This window comes from Ambystoma mexicanum, chromosome 9 (genome assembly GCF_040938575.1).
Source record: "Ambystoma mexicanum isolate Mex_15411 chromosome 9, UKY_AmexF1_1, whole genome shotgun sequence".
Lineage (NCBI taxonomy): Eukaryota > Metazoa > Chordata > Amphibia > Caudata > Ambystomatidae > Ambystoma > Ambystoma mexicanum.
The window spans coordinates 1,303,529,233-1,303,546,153 of record NC_090931.1 but is presented as its reverse complement, the minus strand read 5'-3'; the positions used below and the strand labels follow the sequence as shown (position 1 = coordinate 1,303,546,153).

Below are 16,921 nucleotides of genomic sequence, written 5' to 3'. Positions count from 1 at the left end.
AGGAGTGCACCTTCTTGGATGCTCTTCAGCTTTTTCAACACCCTCCTCTCCTAAACTCCCGACCCCAGGCACACTGTCTAAGGATTTTAGCGTCAGTTTTAAAGACTTATCGTCCTCCCACTGGCTTAGGCAAACTTTCAAATGGATTGGTTAATAGGCTTCCTATTTCAGGAAGGCAAGTCTTTAAAAGATTTTCTGCAATTTTGGATGTGGGTCAGTTTGTTCCCTGTGCAAGAGCTAGTGTTTGTCTGCTGCTTTGGTTCCTGCCTGCCTCCTGGCTGCCTGTTCATTTTGTGGTTGTCTGTTTAAAAGGCCATCATAACGAACAGGAAAACCTCTACCAAGTTCCCACATGTGCAAAGTATTTTTTCTTTGGGCCCAGGGATGGAATTATTTATCTCAGTAAATGCTGCAGCTTCAGAGGGACAAGAAAAAACAGTTCTTCACAAGCACCACTGCTGAGAGGGGACGGTTGGAGTAAGTAAGGGTCTTCCGCTTTAAGATCTGCACCAGTTGACTAAGGGGTCTCTCTGGGTGTGCTTGTGTTTCCCCATAGCATATCTTTTTCTGAAGCCCTGGAAAACATTCTGGGTTTTGGATTTCCCTCTGTAATGCATCTTGGGAGATGCAGCCCTGAACACCCTGTTTCTTTGGGAACTGGTGGTTTCTAAATAGTTGTTTCTCAAGGGGCTCAGGAATAGTTCAGGGCTGGGTGTGATGTTGGCACTGTGACTGTCACATGAGTCACTGGTAATTCTTGCTGACCTCTGGTGTTTCATGAGGTCTTTCCACCACTGTCCTATTTCGCTTTGGATTTATGCCCCTCACTTTTGCCCCTCTCCTCATTACCACCTATTTGTTCCCCCACCCTTTCCCGTCTCACATCTTCACCTCTATTGTTATTTTCTTCCTCCTCACCACAACGCTCTACTCTACAACATCCACCTCCCTCACCTTCTGCAGACCCCCCCCCCCCCATCTGTGCCATGTTAGCAAGTGAACCGCCTTGGATGTCTACCATCTGAGGACCGATTAAATCTGTAAGCTTGGCATCATTCTTTCCTACTTTTACAGCACACCAACTCTTTACAAAGGCTACCGCCTCCCCCAATTGCTGTCTTTGTGACTCGTTCTTCTTGACTTTGTCATTGCAAACAGAGGTATAAGGGTGTGCAGACCAACTGAGAGCTCTCGCAAACCTTGAACTTCCAGGTAATTCCGTTTGACTGGTTTCCCTTCTTGTCTTGAGGGAAACTCAAATCGTCTGCATGACTTTAAGGTGTTTACTAATAAATTGGCATTTATCTGGCATCAGCAGCGTTTGTCTGATCACAGTGGTGAATCAACACATGAGGCTGGCAATGTTGGTGGGCGCATGAGGCCACAACCCGCCTAGTGCCATGGGGGCGCACAGTTGCCAGATTGACACACTAGGCCTTTTTTCACCTGTCCAGTCGATTGAGCGGCACTATATTTCCTCATGTTAGAGAAAACCTGTGTGGGCACTATGGAGGAAAAAGGACTATGATGGGAATACATTATTTACCTGTAACTCCGGCTCTACAGCATTGGTATCTTTCATAGATTCACATGCTGTTGAATATTCCCTGTCAAATTGGAAATCCGAAATAACAGTAAAGCAGTTTATGTTTAGACTGTCACTTTAGTGCTCTATTAGAGTAATTTTGGGTCCCATTGCCACACAGCTAATTGCCAGGACTCAATTAGCTCCACCACTAAAGGCCATCTTTAGATTTTGGAAAGCGCACATGAGCGTGGTAATATGAGACAGGAAGAGCCATAAAATGGGTAGGCGGGAGTGTCACATGAGAATCTATGAAAGATACCAATGCTGGAGAACAGGAGTTACCGGTAAGTAACTTTTTCCTTCTTCAGCACTGGATATTTCAGAGATTCACATGTTGTTTGAATAGATTACAAAGCAGTACAAATACAATACCAAAAATGTGCAAAGGTAAAGCTCACCCAAAGGAAACTCGCCTTACCCAAACAGGTTGCACCGCACTGCTTGGCCGACCTTGGACTCCTCTGTGGAAACCCATTGCAGTAAAACCTTGTGAAGGTATGCACTGATCTCCACTTGGCAGACCTGCAAATGTCCATCCGAAGAACACCAGAGAACAAAGTCTTGGTAGCAGCCACAGCTCTTATGGAATGTGCTGTGGGACTGCCTGGAAGTGGCTTGTTAGCCAGTAGGTGGCACTAGGAAATGTAGGACAGTCATCAAGCAATGGAGGCTTTCGAAAGCGCATTTCCAATGTCAGATGGACTAAAAGCCACAAACTGTTGCATTGATGTGCAAAAGCCTTTAGTAAGGGAAACTTAGAACTTTAGGGCTCCTACCACGACCAAGTAATGCAAAGGGCGTTCCCCAGGAGGGGAGGTAGAACCAAAAAAAAGACAGGTAGTGCCACAGGTTCGTGTGGAACGAAGATGGACCCTTGGGCATCAATGTCGGGTTGGTGCAAAGGACCACCTTGAGTTTGCGAAAAATCAAGTAAGATGGTCTGCACAAGAGCCAGTACTCCCGGCCACCCAACACCTTCACCCCCACCCCAACCCCAACACGTCTTGGGGAGGTGATCACAACCAACAAAGCAGTGTTCCAGGAAAAAAACCTTTAAAGAGGCTTTGTGTAAAGGCTCAAAAGAAGGTCCCAGGAGTTTGGAGAGGACCACGTTCAACTCCCATGCAGGAGCAGGTGCGCAGACATGAGGGAATGAGCAGCACAGGGAATTTATTGATGAGCCTGTGTGACTACAGAGAAGGCGTCCCCAGGGAATGCGCGAACCTGGATGGCAGCCAGGTGAAACTTGATGGAAGAGCAAGCCAGACCGACGGCGCAAAAGACAAAAGGTAGGGCAGGGCGTCATGCGCCTGCACCCGGAAAGGGTTGAGGCCACGACCAGGACACCAAGTGGAGAAGTGTTTCCACCTGCTCTTATAGCAAGAAACTGGATGAAGCCCAGGCTTGTGCCAGAATGTCACGATAGTCCTTAGTCAAAGGTACAGTTTAAAATTCTAAGAAAGCAAGAGCCAGGCTGTCCAATTGAGGGAGGCCGGGTCATGGTGTAGCACTGCTCTGTGGTACCTGGACAGAAGATTGACAAGCAGAGGAAGCCATATGGAAAATGCTGATTAACGAGAACCAGCATTACCTCAGCCAAGTTGGGGACATCAAGGTCAGTTTGCACAGATGCCACCTGAACACATCGATCATTCGAGGGGCAAGGGAAATTGGAAGCAACGCTTACATCCAAATTCCTTCCCACAGGAACGTGAAGGCATCCTCCTTAGGCTCCCTGCATGGTGGAATCTGCTGGCGAAAGACACGCATTTCTTGTTCTCCCTGCTTGCGAAGAGATGTACATCTAGTGTCACTCACCTGCGGAAGCTGTGGCATACTTGATCGTCCAGAAGCTCCCACTCGTGGCAGAATCGCAATTCCTTGCTGGGGGAATCTGCCACAGTGTTGTGTACCCCTGGAAGCTGGAACCCGATGAGGAAGAGGTTGTGGGCGAGAGTCCAAGTCTATAAGGCCTGAGTGTCCATTGATAGGACACAGGACTGGTGCTGCCTTGTTTGCAGATGTAAAACATTGTGGGCGTTTGGCGCGCACACACACACCACCTGGCCCTGAAGCTGCAGTAGAAAAGCCTTTAGGTCCCAGAACACAGCATGCAATGTTAGGATGTTGATGTGCAATGTTTTCTCTTCTTGTAACCAGAAACACCTGGCATGGAGATGGCCTGTGCGGACCTCCCCAACCCTCCAAAGACACGTCCGTTGCAACGGTTACTTGATGGTCCGGCAGACTAAAGGGTGCTCCCTGGGTGAGATTGGAACAAAGCATCTACCAGCAAAGAGCTCACAAGTGATGCGTTAAAAGAATCCTGCCATCCCATGCACCGGAGGCTTGTTTTCTTTGAGCATTGAGGAACTCCTGGAGAGGCCCGATTGGAAGACTGCAGTGTTGGATCAACGGGATGCAGGATGACATCATCCTTAGACAGGACTTCAACATGCAGACAGACGCGGATGTCTTTTGCAACAGCTGTAGAGTTTCCCCTAGAATGGTTTTCACTCTGCCGCCAAAGGGGTACAGTTGCAGGAGCCTTGTACTTCGAATCTGTCCTTTCTGGGACGGACAGAAGAGGACAGGTCCTCGAGGACAAGTACGGTAACCACAGACAGACTGCTCTAGCCGCAGGTATAAGACTATTTCCTTTTGCTCCTCTGGGATGAGATCAAACAACTTGGCAGGGTTGGGGTGGGGGTGAAGGTGTTGGCAGCCCTGGTCAAGAGGGTGTGGAAGACGCCAATTTCATAAGGCAGAGAATCTCTAAGAGGGGTTGGGGAGGGGTCCACCAGCTCATCCCCTGGTACAACATTATCAAACCCGTCTGAGTAACAACACCTTTGGAAACATCCTCCGTATCAGTGTCCGTGAGGTTGGCAGGATGAGAAAGAGCAGGTGTGTGGGCGCATGAAGGGCACTCCGCAGGTGATAGGCAAAGGGCCAGCAGGAAGCCGATGGTGTGGAGTCACAGATGGGACAGGAAGCCTATGCAACAACTCCAATATCAAAGTTTGCACCATTGATAGAAAGTCCATATAAAGGTCATGTGGCTTAGGTTGAGTGGGAGCCAGCCCTGGAGATGGCCCAAAAGGAGCAGCAAGCGTGCTTGCGGGTGGCACCCTCTTAGAGGATTCAGCCAGCGCTGGTGTTAGAAACTCCATGTGGGCGTCATCAGAAAATACACCTTGCTGCTCAAATTCTGCCTCACTGGCAGGTTGTAATATGTCCTCAGGTGGAAGTATATGTTACGTTCACCTGGTCTCCACAGGGGTGCTGAACGAAGTTGGACCGTTACTGTCTCCACCAGCAGCACACGTAGCAGAGTGATGAATGGCCCTCTGTTTTGCCATTCCGTCACAAAAGAAGATTTGCCTACAATGTTGAAATGAAATGTTAACTAGACGTAAGGGGGAGGACCGCCTTATGCACTCCTCTACTATGTCTCACCTTAGTATTATGAATGGCGGACTCTCCATCCTGAGACTGTATGCAGGAGTGCGTAGCAGTTCAAGGATCTAGTTACTTCACTGATCCTGCAGATTAATGAAGAGTTCCAGACAACTATGACTCAGAGGGTAAGTCTTTATACCAATACTCCTTGGTATGGATTGCTTTAGAGTTTAAGTTGCCAAAAGTTCAGTCCTGTGCTTTTTCTTTGCAGGTTCCCCTTTGGTGCCCTTAATGAAGCGCGACTCCTGTTTGAAAATGGTGAGCAGAATTCCAAGGCGAGTTTCCATGCTAGCGTGATGCGATAATCTGTCTCTGACTCCACCCACATCAAAGGGCGCACCCTCGACTGGATCAGTCAACATAGCTGCTCACTACTTGTCACGGAAAACACGCCCATCCCAGGGTCTGACCACCATTACATCCAATTCAACCTTCACACCAAAAAAAGAGACTAACTCACCTCCCGCCCCATGCCCAGCTACTCTCGCCAGGAGCTCCCGCCAGCTCACAGTCGAGAATTTAGCACCCTACTTCCGCAACCCGGCCTTGCAGGCCCCATTCTCTAAACACCCAGAAACCCTAGCCAACACTTTCAAAGAAGTCATCACCCAAGCAGTTGACGCCGTTGCGCCACTGACCCTCAAAAAAGCCAAGAAAACCAAACACACTAATTCATGGTTCTCCAAAGAACTCCTTGAACAACGTGCGCAAAAGAGGACTGCCCTCTCCACCTGGAAAACGAACCCTTCAGAAACCACCAAAAATGCGTTCAAAGCCATCTCTAAATCCTACAAAACTAACATCACCCTAGCTAAAGCTGCATCCTTCAACGCTAGGATCTATGAAGCCAAATCGGGGTCAAAGGAAATCTTCACCATATTCAGGGAACTGGAAAAACCATCCTCTCCTCCTCCCGCTCTCATCAAAGATGACAACTGGTGCAATAGCATTCAATCCGCAATGCTAGACAAGCTTAACACTCAAGCTAAAATATGTGGCCACCAAAAAGCCCTTTCCTGCCTCATAGCTAACCTGCATAGTCAACCCACCACACCCTCCACCACTAATCCCTCTCCATCTTTTAACTTCAAAGACATTACTGAGCACGAGGTCATCGCCCTGCTCAAGTCCATCAAACCTTCCAACTGTAAGGGAGATGCTTGTCCAGCTAGTCTCATTAAAGACTCAGCACAGATCCTAGCTCCATTTCTCACAGCATTCATTAATTCATCCTTCCAGTCCGGCCACGTTCCAACAGGACTTAAGGAGGCCTGGGTACGCCCACTCCTCAAAAAACCTTCGCTGGACCCAACGATCCCGGGGAACTATCGACCTATCACCACTGTACCCTTCCTGCTGAAAATCCTGGACAAAGCAGCTTACCTGCAAGTCCAAAAGTTCCTTGAAGAAAACCGTCTCCTCGGCCTGCGGCAATCTGGCTTCCGCCCACGACACGGTACTGAAACGGCTCTCTTGGACCTAAAGAACCAAATGGACGATCTAAAAGACGCAGGGAAACCTGCTCTCCTTCTGCTCCTGGATCTATCCGCCGCCTTTGACCTGGTGGACCACAACACCTTGTGTCACCATCTAGCTACCCAAGCTAACTTTTCCCCCAAAGCTTGCGAATGGATTACCTCCCTCCTCCAAGAAAGGGCCATGAAAGTCTTCTCCGACTCAGCCTGTGCCACCCCTAGCCTCATCACTTGCGGTGTGCCTCAGGGCTCATGTATCGCGCCCACGCTTTACAAACCTCTTCACGAGGCCACTGTTCAGCATCCTTGACTCCCTGGGCATCTCGTATACAAACTATGCGGATGACACCCAGGTCCTCATCCCACTCACAGGCGATTACCTGGCGGATACTAAAACTCTTACCACCATCTACTCCACTATCCAATCATGGATGGCAGATAACTGGCTATGCCTTAATAGTGAAAAAACCGAACTCCTCCTCATAGGAGCACCTTCCACGTTGGGGAACCTCGGTGAACAGTACACTTCCTTCACTATTGACAACATTCCCATCAAGGTCTCCAAACATGTGAAGACACTCGGAGTCTACCTAGACTCCGACTTGTCAATGGATAGACAGGTCAATGCCATGGCCTCCTCCTCAGCCTATTACTCGAAAGTCCTCAACGCTGCCAGACCTTTCCTGTCACGCCAGAATTGCCTCACCATTGCTAGGGCAATAATTGGATCCAGGCTGGACTACTGTAATGCCCTACTCGTTGGGATCTCCAATAAGAACCTGGCCAAACTTCAGCTAGTTCAAAATAATGCACTTGGGGCGGCCACAGGCACCGCGAGAAAAGACCACATCTCAGAAGTCAGAAGACAGGCACACTGGCTTCCGGTGAAAGAGAGGATTGTTTTCAAAACACTCGCCCTCACCCACAAATGCCTCCATGATCTTGCTCCACCCTACTTGACCCAAAGAATCACCAAGCACTCTGCCACCAGACCATTAAGAATGTGCTATTCCAACACGATTGTCACGCCCAAATCACGCAAGGTGCGCGCTGGTGGTGCCAGCTTTCCCACTCGGGCCGCCACCCACTGGAACGCACTGCCACCTCACATCAAAATGATTGAATCCCACCAAGCCTTCCGCAAAGCTGTTAAAACCAAGCTCTTTGTATGAAACGTAACTGAATGCATTCTGTTACTGTATTATGAATATCATGCCTCTCCTGCAACTATGCCTGTAATTTTGTATCCATAAGACCTCTGGTCTCATGCATATCTGCTGAATTAAGAATCCAACACTTACTTGTAACAGCGCCTCGATGCCCATGGGCTGCAAGTGCACTATACAAAAGCGAATAAATAAAATAAATAATGTCGTAACACACGTTATTGTTCTTCTGAGCAACTAACCTGCTGTTCCTTTTCTATTCTGCAGGTGCGGTGCCTCCGGAGTGGCGATCGTGTGATGGTGCCTCGAGGGACCGCAAGAGAGTGCAGCCTTCAGGTGAGTATTAGTGCTGCGAAGTGTTGCAATGTCTTTAATGTGGTCCTTTGCTGTGCACGGCTAACCGGATGTTTTCCTTTTCTGTGCAGCAGATGTGGTGGCTCCAGAGCGATCGAGATGGAGTGTCAGGTAAGAGGCTTATTCTGATTTTTCCACTCTTCCTTTCCTTCCTTACAGGCAGCGGTTCGTGAAAAACTGGACGGGCGTGGCTGAAGCTAGCAGATACCGTGAGTGTTACGCTGCAGGAGTGCAGAATAACGCGGATCGTGTTCTGTTCAGAGGGTGTGGTTTATATAGCCTCAAGATCTAGTCCTAAGGTGAAATAGTCCCTCCAACCACACCCTATCAAATGAGTTCAGGTAAAGTAGTCCCTCCAGCATGCCTCAGACTGGTCTGCACGTGATTCTTCTTCCCCTGCAAACTGCCTTGCTTGAGACGGCAGTATGAGCCTGGCGCCAATGGCGCCAGGACGGAGTCCAGGAAGCCCTTGGGCAATCCTTTGGGGCCTTAAAGGTCCCCATAGGTGCCAGTACCTGGGGCAAGCTGGTCTGTTCCTGATGTCTGGGGGCAAGCACCATGACAGTATAGTAAGTTCAGGAACAGTAGGAGAGACGTATGGGGCCAGACTTAAGAGTGGATAGGTACGAGGAGGCCTTGCTAGTGGCAAGATCTACAGCCAGAGGGACGCCTCGTGGAAACGTTTACACTAAGGCATGCACCTTTGTCATGGACGAGGTGGTCGTAGTGGTAACAGATGTTGATGGAATTTGTGGCACCGTAGATGGCGTCGTCGACTAAGGATTAGTCGGAATTGGCATCAACAGGGCCGTCAACAGGGTTGACGGAACAGAGGACTTGGTATGTTTTTTTGGGCAAAAGCTTATTGGCAGAAGACTAGACGACGCTTAGGGGCGTTTTGCAGCTGAAAAAGCAGTCTTCATGGAAAAAGTCATTGCCGACGCAGTCATGGACTAGGTGGCAGCCAAAGCATGGGTTATATGAGCCTTTTTAGCTCTTTTCACTGGAAGACTCATTGTGGGACCTTGACCTCTTGGATGAAGGTGTGCTCCAGCGGTCTGCAGTGCCTGAGGGAAGCAGGTCTACAGACAGAGGCCATATTCGAGGCTCCAGCGCCATCGTCTCACCAAGTCACTAAACCCTGGTGACTGCCTCGAAGGGTCTTGTTGGAGAACAACTGGCAGATTGAACAGTCGCTGATCACATGGTCAGGGTGCAATAGAGTCAGTTATTGTTCAGATCATTCACATAAACATTCTTTAAACGGCAGAGAACACGTCTTGAAAAGGCTTTTCTTCCTGGTGTTGGCCATAGCTTCATGGACAGATCTAAGGCCTCAACGAGCAGACCCCGAAACTGCACCTCCAGAGGCACTGAGAAGCTGGAATGAAACCACTGACAGGCAGAGGAAGTCCCTGGCATCATGAAGAGTTGAAGAATAGTCGGAAAAAAGCAGAAATAGTAAATAAATTGTCAAAGAAATTGAGAGTTTTTATTTGAGGACTCCCAACACTGAACCAGAAAAATCTGAAGGTGTCCTGGGGTGGAGAGAATGGAGACTGTTCAACTGGCTGTGGGGCAATATGACCCAAAATGACTAATTAAACACTAAATAGACAGCAGTTATAAAATGTAAACAAACTGCTTTACTGTTACTGAGGATTCCTAGCATGACTAGCTGGAACATTCAAATGGCATGCTCATCTATGAAAGGAGCAATGCTGCAGAACTAACGGTACAAGGGTCACTATAGTGCGTTACTCACTCCTAGACCCCATCCCCTTTGCTCCAAACTTATGGGAGACTGGCAATAACTGTAAACTGACAGGAGGAACACTCAAAGGTGCAAAAACACCAGGTGCTTGCAAAAGGCGCAAGGAGAAGCCTATGTAGCTGGTTTGCTGTGATGTTGATAGACAATTATCTGTGACATTACGTGAACTAGATGGGAATTAATGCTTGTTGGCAGAGGCAAGGGTTAAACCTAAGACATTTGCAGCACTCAAATCAACGAAACAGTCCAACTACTAGTGGTGCCCTTTGCAGCCTGCTTCCCATTATTAGTTCTTGTCAAGCAAAAAGGTGGTTGTAGAATGCATGCAAAACAAAATTTCAGAGGACAGCAAACTTTCAGATTATGAACGAGGCTCTCGAAAGGAGATCTTAGAAAAAGGCAGACATACAAGATTCATGGTCAAGATGAAACTCTGGTGTAATATTTGGAAGAAAGGACAGGTCTGGAGAAGCACTTTGTCCTCAGGAAATCTGTAAAGGGCCCCTCAAGAGGGACTATTGTTCGCTAACCTAAGATAGTGAATGCTACAGAATTACATGGCTTGTGCGCTAACACAACATAGAAGAAGTTAAACTCCTTCACTGATTGGGTATGCCTAACATGAGGTAAAAGTAGTAGAGCACCATCAAAATATCCCTTGACCGTAGGGATTGATGAATGACTGAATCAGATATTTTAAAAGACTACAGACACTAGTTAAGCATGGGTGGACAAACATTGAAACGAGAGAAAAAAATAAGCATTCCTGGAAAGGCTTCCTGTAGGAGGATCCCCTTCTCCAAGGACCAGCCAGATCTGCTCTATTCTTGTGTTCCAGTGACAGGTGCACATGGCTGACTATCAAATTCTCAAAAATAAATTAGCTAAACCCACAGAATGAAGGGAGGGATGAGGACTTGTCCTTTCTTTGGCGCCAGAGGACCCACCTCTATGGGAGAGCCTAAGTGAAGAAAGTTTCAACCTGCAAAGGCAGGCAGAGAACAAAAACATGTTGGGTCAATTAAGATATACCACAATCAGAGAGAAGGGGTCTTACGACTAAGTTTAGAGAGCACTCTGAAAAGTAGTATTATCAGGAAACGCATATGCACTGTATAGTTCAAGAGGAGAAGATTGGTTTTGTTTGTATATTTTCATCACACTTATTCTGCAGATATGTCCATGTATATGTGACTTGTAACCTCTGTTTAGTCGGTATACATGGGTAATTCCATTGCTCATGTCATCATTTTTTGAGTCCATATAATTCCTTTGTATTCATTGATATTTTGCCATTGTAACTTGGAAGGTATTTAAATCAGGCCTCTGCTGGAAACGCGCAATGTGGAATGGCTCAAATTGTGAACTTGACTATGCAACTACAGGAAATGACAGCCACATGTAGAAATGAAGCATGGCGACTTTGGTCATCATTCGGCTGGAGCTTTCTAGACGGACCAGTTCAGGTGATTTATGTGAAAGGATCTCTGCGTCAAAGACTCATTCGTATACCCATCTTTATGAACTGTACAGTGGAGAGGGGTTCTGGAAGATTCTTGGATAGTTTGGATTGTGTCATGACAGCATGACCTATGGAAGTCTGGTGGGTTCGTCAGACTGCGGTTTGTTATGGTAAAGTGAACACATTGCTCTGTTTATGGTCTTGCAAGACTAAGCTGCCCAACTCTGCTGCCATACGAGAATGATTTCCTGAGCTTGTTTTCTCTGACACTTTGCAAGGTTGATCCTATGCCCATCCAGGAGACAAACTGGACATGTGCAGATGCACTCTGTTGCAAAGATTGACTCAGTCGTAAACTCATTGATCTGGGGGAAACCCTGTGCTGGGAAGATCTTGAGTTGAATGTGTAGATTCAGGTTCTGCCAAGTGACTGTATGAACAAAGCAATTCAGCCCTTAAATTCAGAATACCTGCAACACGAGTGGTCTTCAAAGTCGATTGTGCTCGAGAGATCACTCCAACCGATCCAAGGCAAGCAGAAAAGGGGGGAAGAAACCTGGTGCCTCCTTGTTTGTTGATGTAATGCTCCGACATTGTGCTGTTGGTATAAAACAGGACTGTGTGGCTACTGGCATAGCAGAAAAAGGTTGAAAAGCCTTTCAGGCCGGCTATGAATTCTAATATACTAATGTGATAGCAGCGATCTTTGACTGACCACAGGTTTCTGACATTTAAACGGCATATTGTTGCCCCCTTGCCATACCCAGAGGAATCCGTGGTGACTATCTGATGTAGAAAAGAGAAAGAGGAACAAGATTTTGTCATCCTAAACGCGACAGTGGGTGTGGCTCCGAGATGGTCAGTAATTAACAAATGGGGTTGATGGAAGTGGTCCATAAAATCTGGATAAATTTGGTTTAAGGTAATTGGCAAAATACCAGAGGACATCGGTTATAATATCCTCTCAGGTGGGTCAGTGGTTTGCGAGCAAGAACCCTCACCTGTTGGTTGGGGGGTCGGGGACGGGGGAAGCCTCTGCAAAGCTAAATCTCTGATGTATTCAATGAAACAAAGGTAATAAGTTAATGTCTCAGATCAATTAATCTCAATGGCAGGCCAAGAGAGAAAAGATCCTGTAAGAGCAGAAGGAAGCCGAGTAAACCACCTGGGGAGGTAGCCCAGATGAGCCAGTCATGCAATGATATCACCTCAAACTGAGAAAGCTCGTCACATTCACTGCCTTAGTAAAAACTCAGGGTGCATGTGCCGTAGTAAAAGAATGCCATTCGGAGTTCAGGACATTTGATTGATGCTGAATTTCGCAAAACCCCAAATTAAAAATGTTGCCTGTGTGGAGGTAGACATCCTTGAAATCCATGGAACAAAGCAAGTAACTCCTTAGTGGGGACATTTGCATGTGAACTTGAGTGATCATTGAAAACCTCTCATTGGGAGGGAGAAGTTGAAGAGGTAAAGGTCAACAATTGTCTGGTGACCCATTTTTTTCCTCTTCTCCACTGTCAAGAACCTCATAAGAAGTCCTTTGAACTTCTCCCCTAAAGGGACAAACTTCTCAATGGCCTCTGACTAGAGACGTTTGAACACCTCTTCAGGGAGAGACTGTTAAAACTCCTGTTAGCAAGTGGGTAGTGGGAGCAGCGGAAGCCAACTCTCTTTAGCCATTACAGGCACACCCTGGGGTCTAGTGTCTTGAGTTAAGTATTTCCACATCCAAAGTTAAAGAGCAATCCACTCACAGGGATTGAGTGAGTCACAATTGTTGCATCAAACCTTGGGATCTAAAGCCCCTCACCCAAAGAAAGACGACTGTCTTCTGTTTGATTTGCTGGAAGCACAGTCCTTTCCGCTATGTCAATCTGAAAAATCTTAAGCCTCCCATGGTTTGAAATCAGTCTAACGTCTCAGATGCGTAGTAGGGTGAAGGTTTGGCTAGTTGATTTGTTATGTAGACCAGAGACTTTGCATTCTGTATGTTTGCTTTGACGCTCATTAAAGGTCATCAGAAGGGACTGCATCATTTCAAGGCAGGTTTTGAATACCCAACAAAGCCTCAAGAAGCATGTCAGCATGATAGAGTGCATACTCAAGCATGTCGGTCAGCTCTTTTCTAGCATTGGACAAGTGTAATGACTGAGGGGGCCCAACAGAGGACACGAAACAAAGTACAAGTTCACAAAATGATTCAGGCAGTTCATGTTCAAGCCTGCACACCCCTCCTGCTGCTTGTATCTGACAACTCCTCAGCAGAAAAAGTCCTTGGGATTTAGTGTTCCACACTTCTTTATTGGCTGAGGTTGGGAATTTCTAGGCAGCTGATGGGTGTCATCAGGATCTGGTGTGGAATTCCTTGGATTCCCCTGCCAGATGCCCCGGTTTGTACTCCTGTGTCCCTAGTGACTAGGGCTCAGAGTTTCTACAGCTCTTTGGACACCAGGAAGTTATCATTTTCCATCTGTTGGTCAAAGTGTCTGCCTCCCCACCTGGACCCGGTTAGATTGGTGTACCACCTCCACCATACATGCTTCTCAATTGGATGTCAGGTACAGAACCTCATGGGCCAAAATAGGTTAGCTGCCCCAAGGCTCCTCTCCAGTTCTCGAAGAGGATGCATCCCTGTCGTGCTGTGGAGCGGCTTTCATTCCTGTGGCTGTTTAAGGGGGTTGTGGCGCTGCTAGTATATCTCTCAGTAGTCTTGTGTTCTGAGATTTGACTGTCTTGCAAAAGAAAGCCAGTTGAGTCCATGGGTAATGTTACAAGCATTGCTTGCAAATGTACACCTTTTCCTGAACGTAGCATTCAGGGTGGCATAGGGCTTTTGGATACCCGCAGGGGTAAGCACTGCAGAGTCTGGCTCAACCCAACATTTACCACCCCATGAAGAAGTTTGCTACACCAATGAAGCCAGGGGGATCCATCCTCCAAGGCTTAAATCATGGAGTGGGTGGTGGTGGTGGTGGTCCTCTGCCCCACCACCCCCGTATCACACCAGTACCAACCCCAGCCTTAACTATGGCACTTCACCACACAGACCACTTTGAAAATGTTCCTATTAATCTAAGAGGAAGAATGTATGTCAAAGGCAGCGATTATATCCCTCCAGATTAGCATCAGCATTCCTTTGGATGAGATGGATGTAGGAGTTCTGATCAACATGCCTGCCCATGGTACCCAAAAATGTTTTCTCTTTATCAAGGCTTGAGAGAAGAAAACGGTTGTCATTGACAAGGCAGTAGATAACACAGTGGATGCATGGATTGATAGGAAGCCATATATTTTTGGACTGCAGGCGCCAACACCTCAAAAGGAAATAGATTCAGGAGAGGAATCCCCCAGAGACTCTGCAATGAACTCCAGGCGTTGTATGCAAAGTGTTCAACAAGGGTGGAGTCTTGTCGTCTGGTTCTTAGTCTTTATCTACCTTACTGGGGACCCAAACCATAGCGATTGGCGCTGCTGTCTCCAAAAAGGCCTGCTTCTGCGAAAAGTAAGAGAACGTCAGGAGAGTGAGAGAGGCGGTGGATTGTTTGTCGACTGGTAAGCTTGTGAAGCTGCTGACACTTGTGGAGGAATTGCAGCTCCATGGAAGGAGTCTGTAGAACAGATGCCATCACTGAAATAGTAGCTGCTACCGAGGACTCCTCATTACCATAACAGTTTGTAATGACAAAGGTGTAGGCCAGCTGGAGGGGGATGAATGCCACTGAAGAAAATACAGAACCACTCCATCTTTCACCCCCTCCACCTGTGTCATGGTCATGGCAATAAAGGCGTCCTCAGCACCACCTCCTATTTCAGTGGTGGCACCTTGCTTTCTGACCGTTTGCAAGGTTGGTCCTATGCCCATCCAGCAGACACACTAGACAAAACGCCTTCTGTGGCTCCTTCTGCAATTACTCCGCCAGTGCCAGCAACCCCTGCACGCCAAGGTCATCAGTAGACAACTCCTCTACCCCTCACTCTTACCCTCATGGCTTACTCCTACTTTTCTCAGAAGCAGGCCACTTGGCGACAACAGCACAAGTTGCTATGTTGCGGGGCCCAGCAAGTTCACAAACTAACAACCAGAATACCAGACTCCAACCTTGTTGAACACCTTCCATAAACATCTGGAGTTCATTAGGTAATCTTTGGGGGATTTCTCTCCTGAATCTAGGACCTTTTAGAGTGGAGTTCACACACCTGTTCTCTCTGCATAGTTAACCCAGCACGATCCAGACTAACATAACAGACTTAATTTTGAGAGACACTTCCTACCAAAATCAATTAATCATACGCAGCTATTACACTCACCTATTTTAACCTTTGCAGTCTCAATCTCAGCCTGCTGTTTGCTTTGGAGCAGTTCTTGCTCTCGCTCATGAATAGTCTCGCTGATCATTTTGTTTTCTTCTTTTTGGTCATTAATAACTTTAAGGAGTTCCTCATTTTTTCCCTGCAGCAATTCTAGGCTTTTCTGGGACTGGCTCAATTGGTTTTGCAGCGTTATATTCATTGACTGAAGAGAAATCACTGGCATAACAAAAAAGAAATATGTTATCAAAATTAAAACAAGCATCTTTACATGGATGAAGAGTTTAATACCAGAAAAAAATGTATTGCCACAATCTTCATGAAACTGGATAGTCGAAGACCCCAAACAAAAAAGGAAATGTGTCAGGCCGATGTCTATGCTGTGCAATTAACAGCATGCAAATAACAATTATATACATTCTGTAAGGCAGCAATCAACATACATTTGATGTTTCACTAATTCCTTTATTTTATAAATAAAACAGCAAAAGAATGTTTCAGCCATTTTATAGTAAGAATATCATTTTTGCTATGCAAAATAGCTAAAGCACAGTCAAAGATGTGGGGTTATTATGCATGCAAAGTAATGCACATGTCAACATTTGATATAAGTGGGGTGTACAAAAGGAGCCCATTCTCATGAGCTGCCTACCCCAAAAATGGAATTGGGGCAGGGTATGGTGTAAATTTGTGTGTGAAGTATTCAGATTATTGGAAATTTAACTTTTCAGAAAATGCATCTTAAAAAGGCATGATGTATGATTGTGTTAAGACAAAACAAGGAAATAGATCCTTAGCGAAATGTTTACTGCTCTATTGACAGCATGAAATTCACAGCAATGGGGACAGGAACTGAAATGTTTACAAGCTAAATAAAAGTTAAACTATTAAACAAATTAGATAAGCTATTGGGCAATCACACACTTCTAAATGTGTTGTGCCTCCAGTTAATGTTGAATTCGTAACTTCAAGTAAAATGGTTGTATGGTTTTACTTTTTGTATTCCATATGAAAGCAGGGCTGTTTTACCTCATGTATGTTTTTGTTCCTCTTTACAACTAGACTAGAAGTATAATGATTTTATGAATTGTGCTCGACAGGGAAAAGAATGCTTTATCTTTGAGAAACGTGTGCTTATGTAAACATTGCTCAGTCTGGTTGAGAGCGGAGCACCAATCCATCTTTCATTTTGACCAACTAAAGTCACCCTTTCTAATGGTCCTACTGTTAATCCTAAACCAGACCTGCCCCATAGGTTGCCAGGCTAATGCTAGCCATATATCAAGTGCCTTTGAAGAGAGGGTATGTTTGAATATGGTGACCCTAGCG

General features: G+C 46.5%; 1 protein-coding gene across 1 annotated transcript in view; it reads right to left on the bottom strand.

Moving 5' to 3' along the window:
- Positions 1-16,921, bottom strand: part of CCDC14 (coiled-coil domain containing 14) — a 384,504-nt gene that overhangs the window by 70,408 nt on the left and 297,175 nt on the right. The window contains exon 11 of the mRNA XM_069616670.1: positions 15,593-15,811. Coding sequence (XP_069472771.1) covers positions 15,593-15,811 — 219 coding nt within the window. The remainder of the gene's footprint in view (positions 1-15,592; positions 15,812-16,921) is intronic.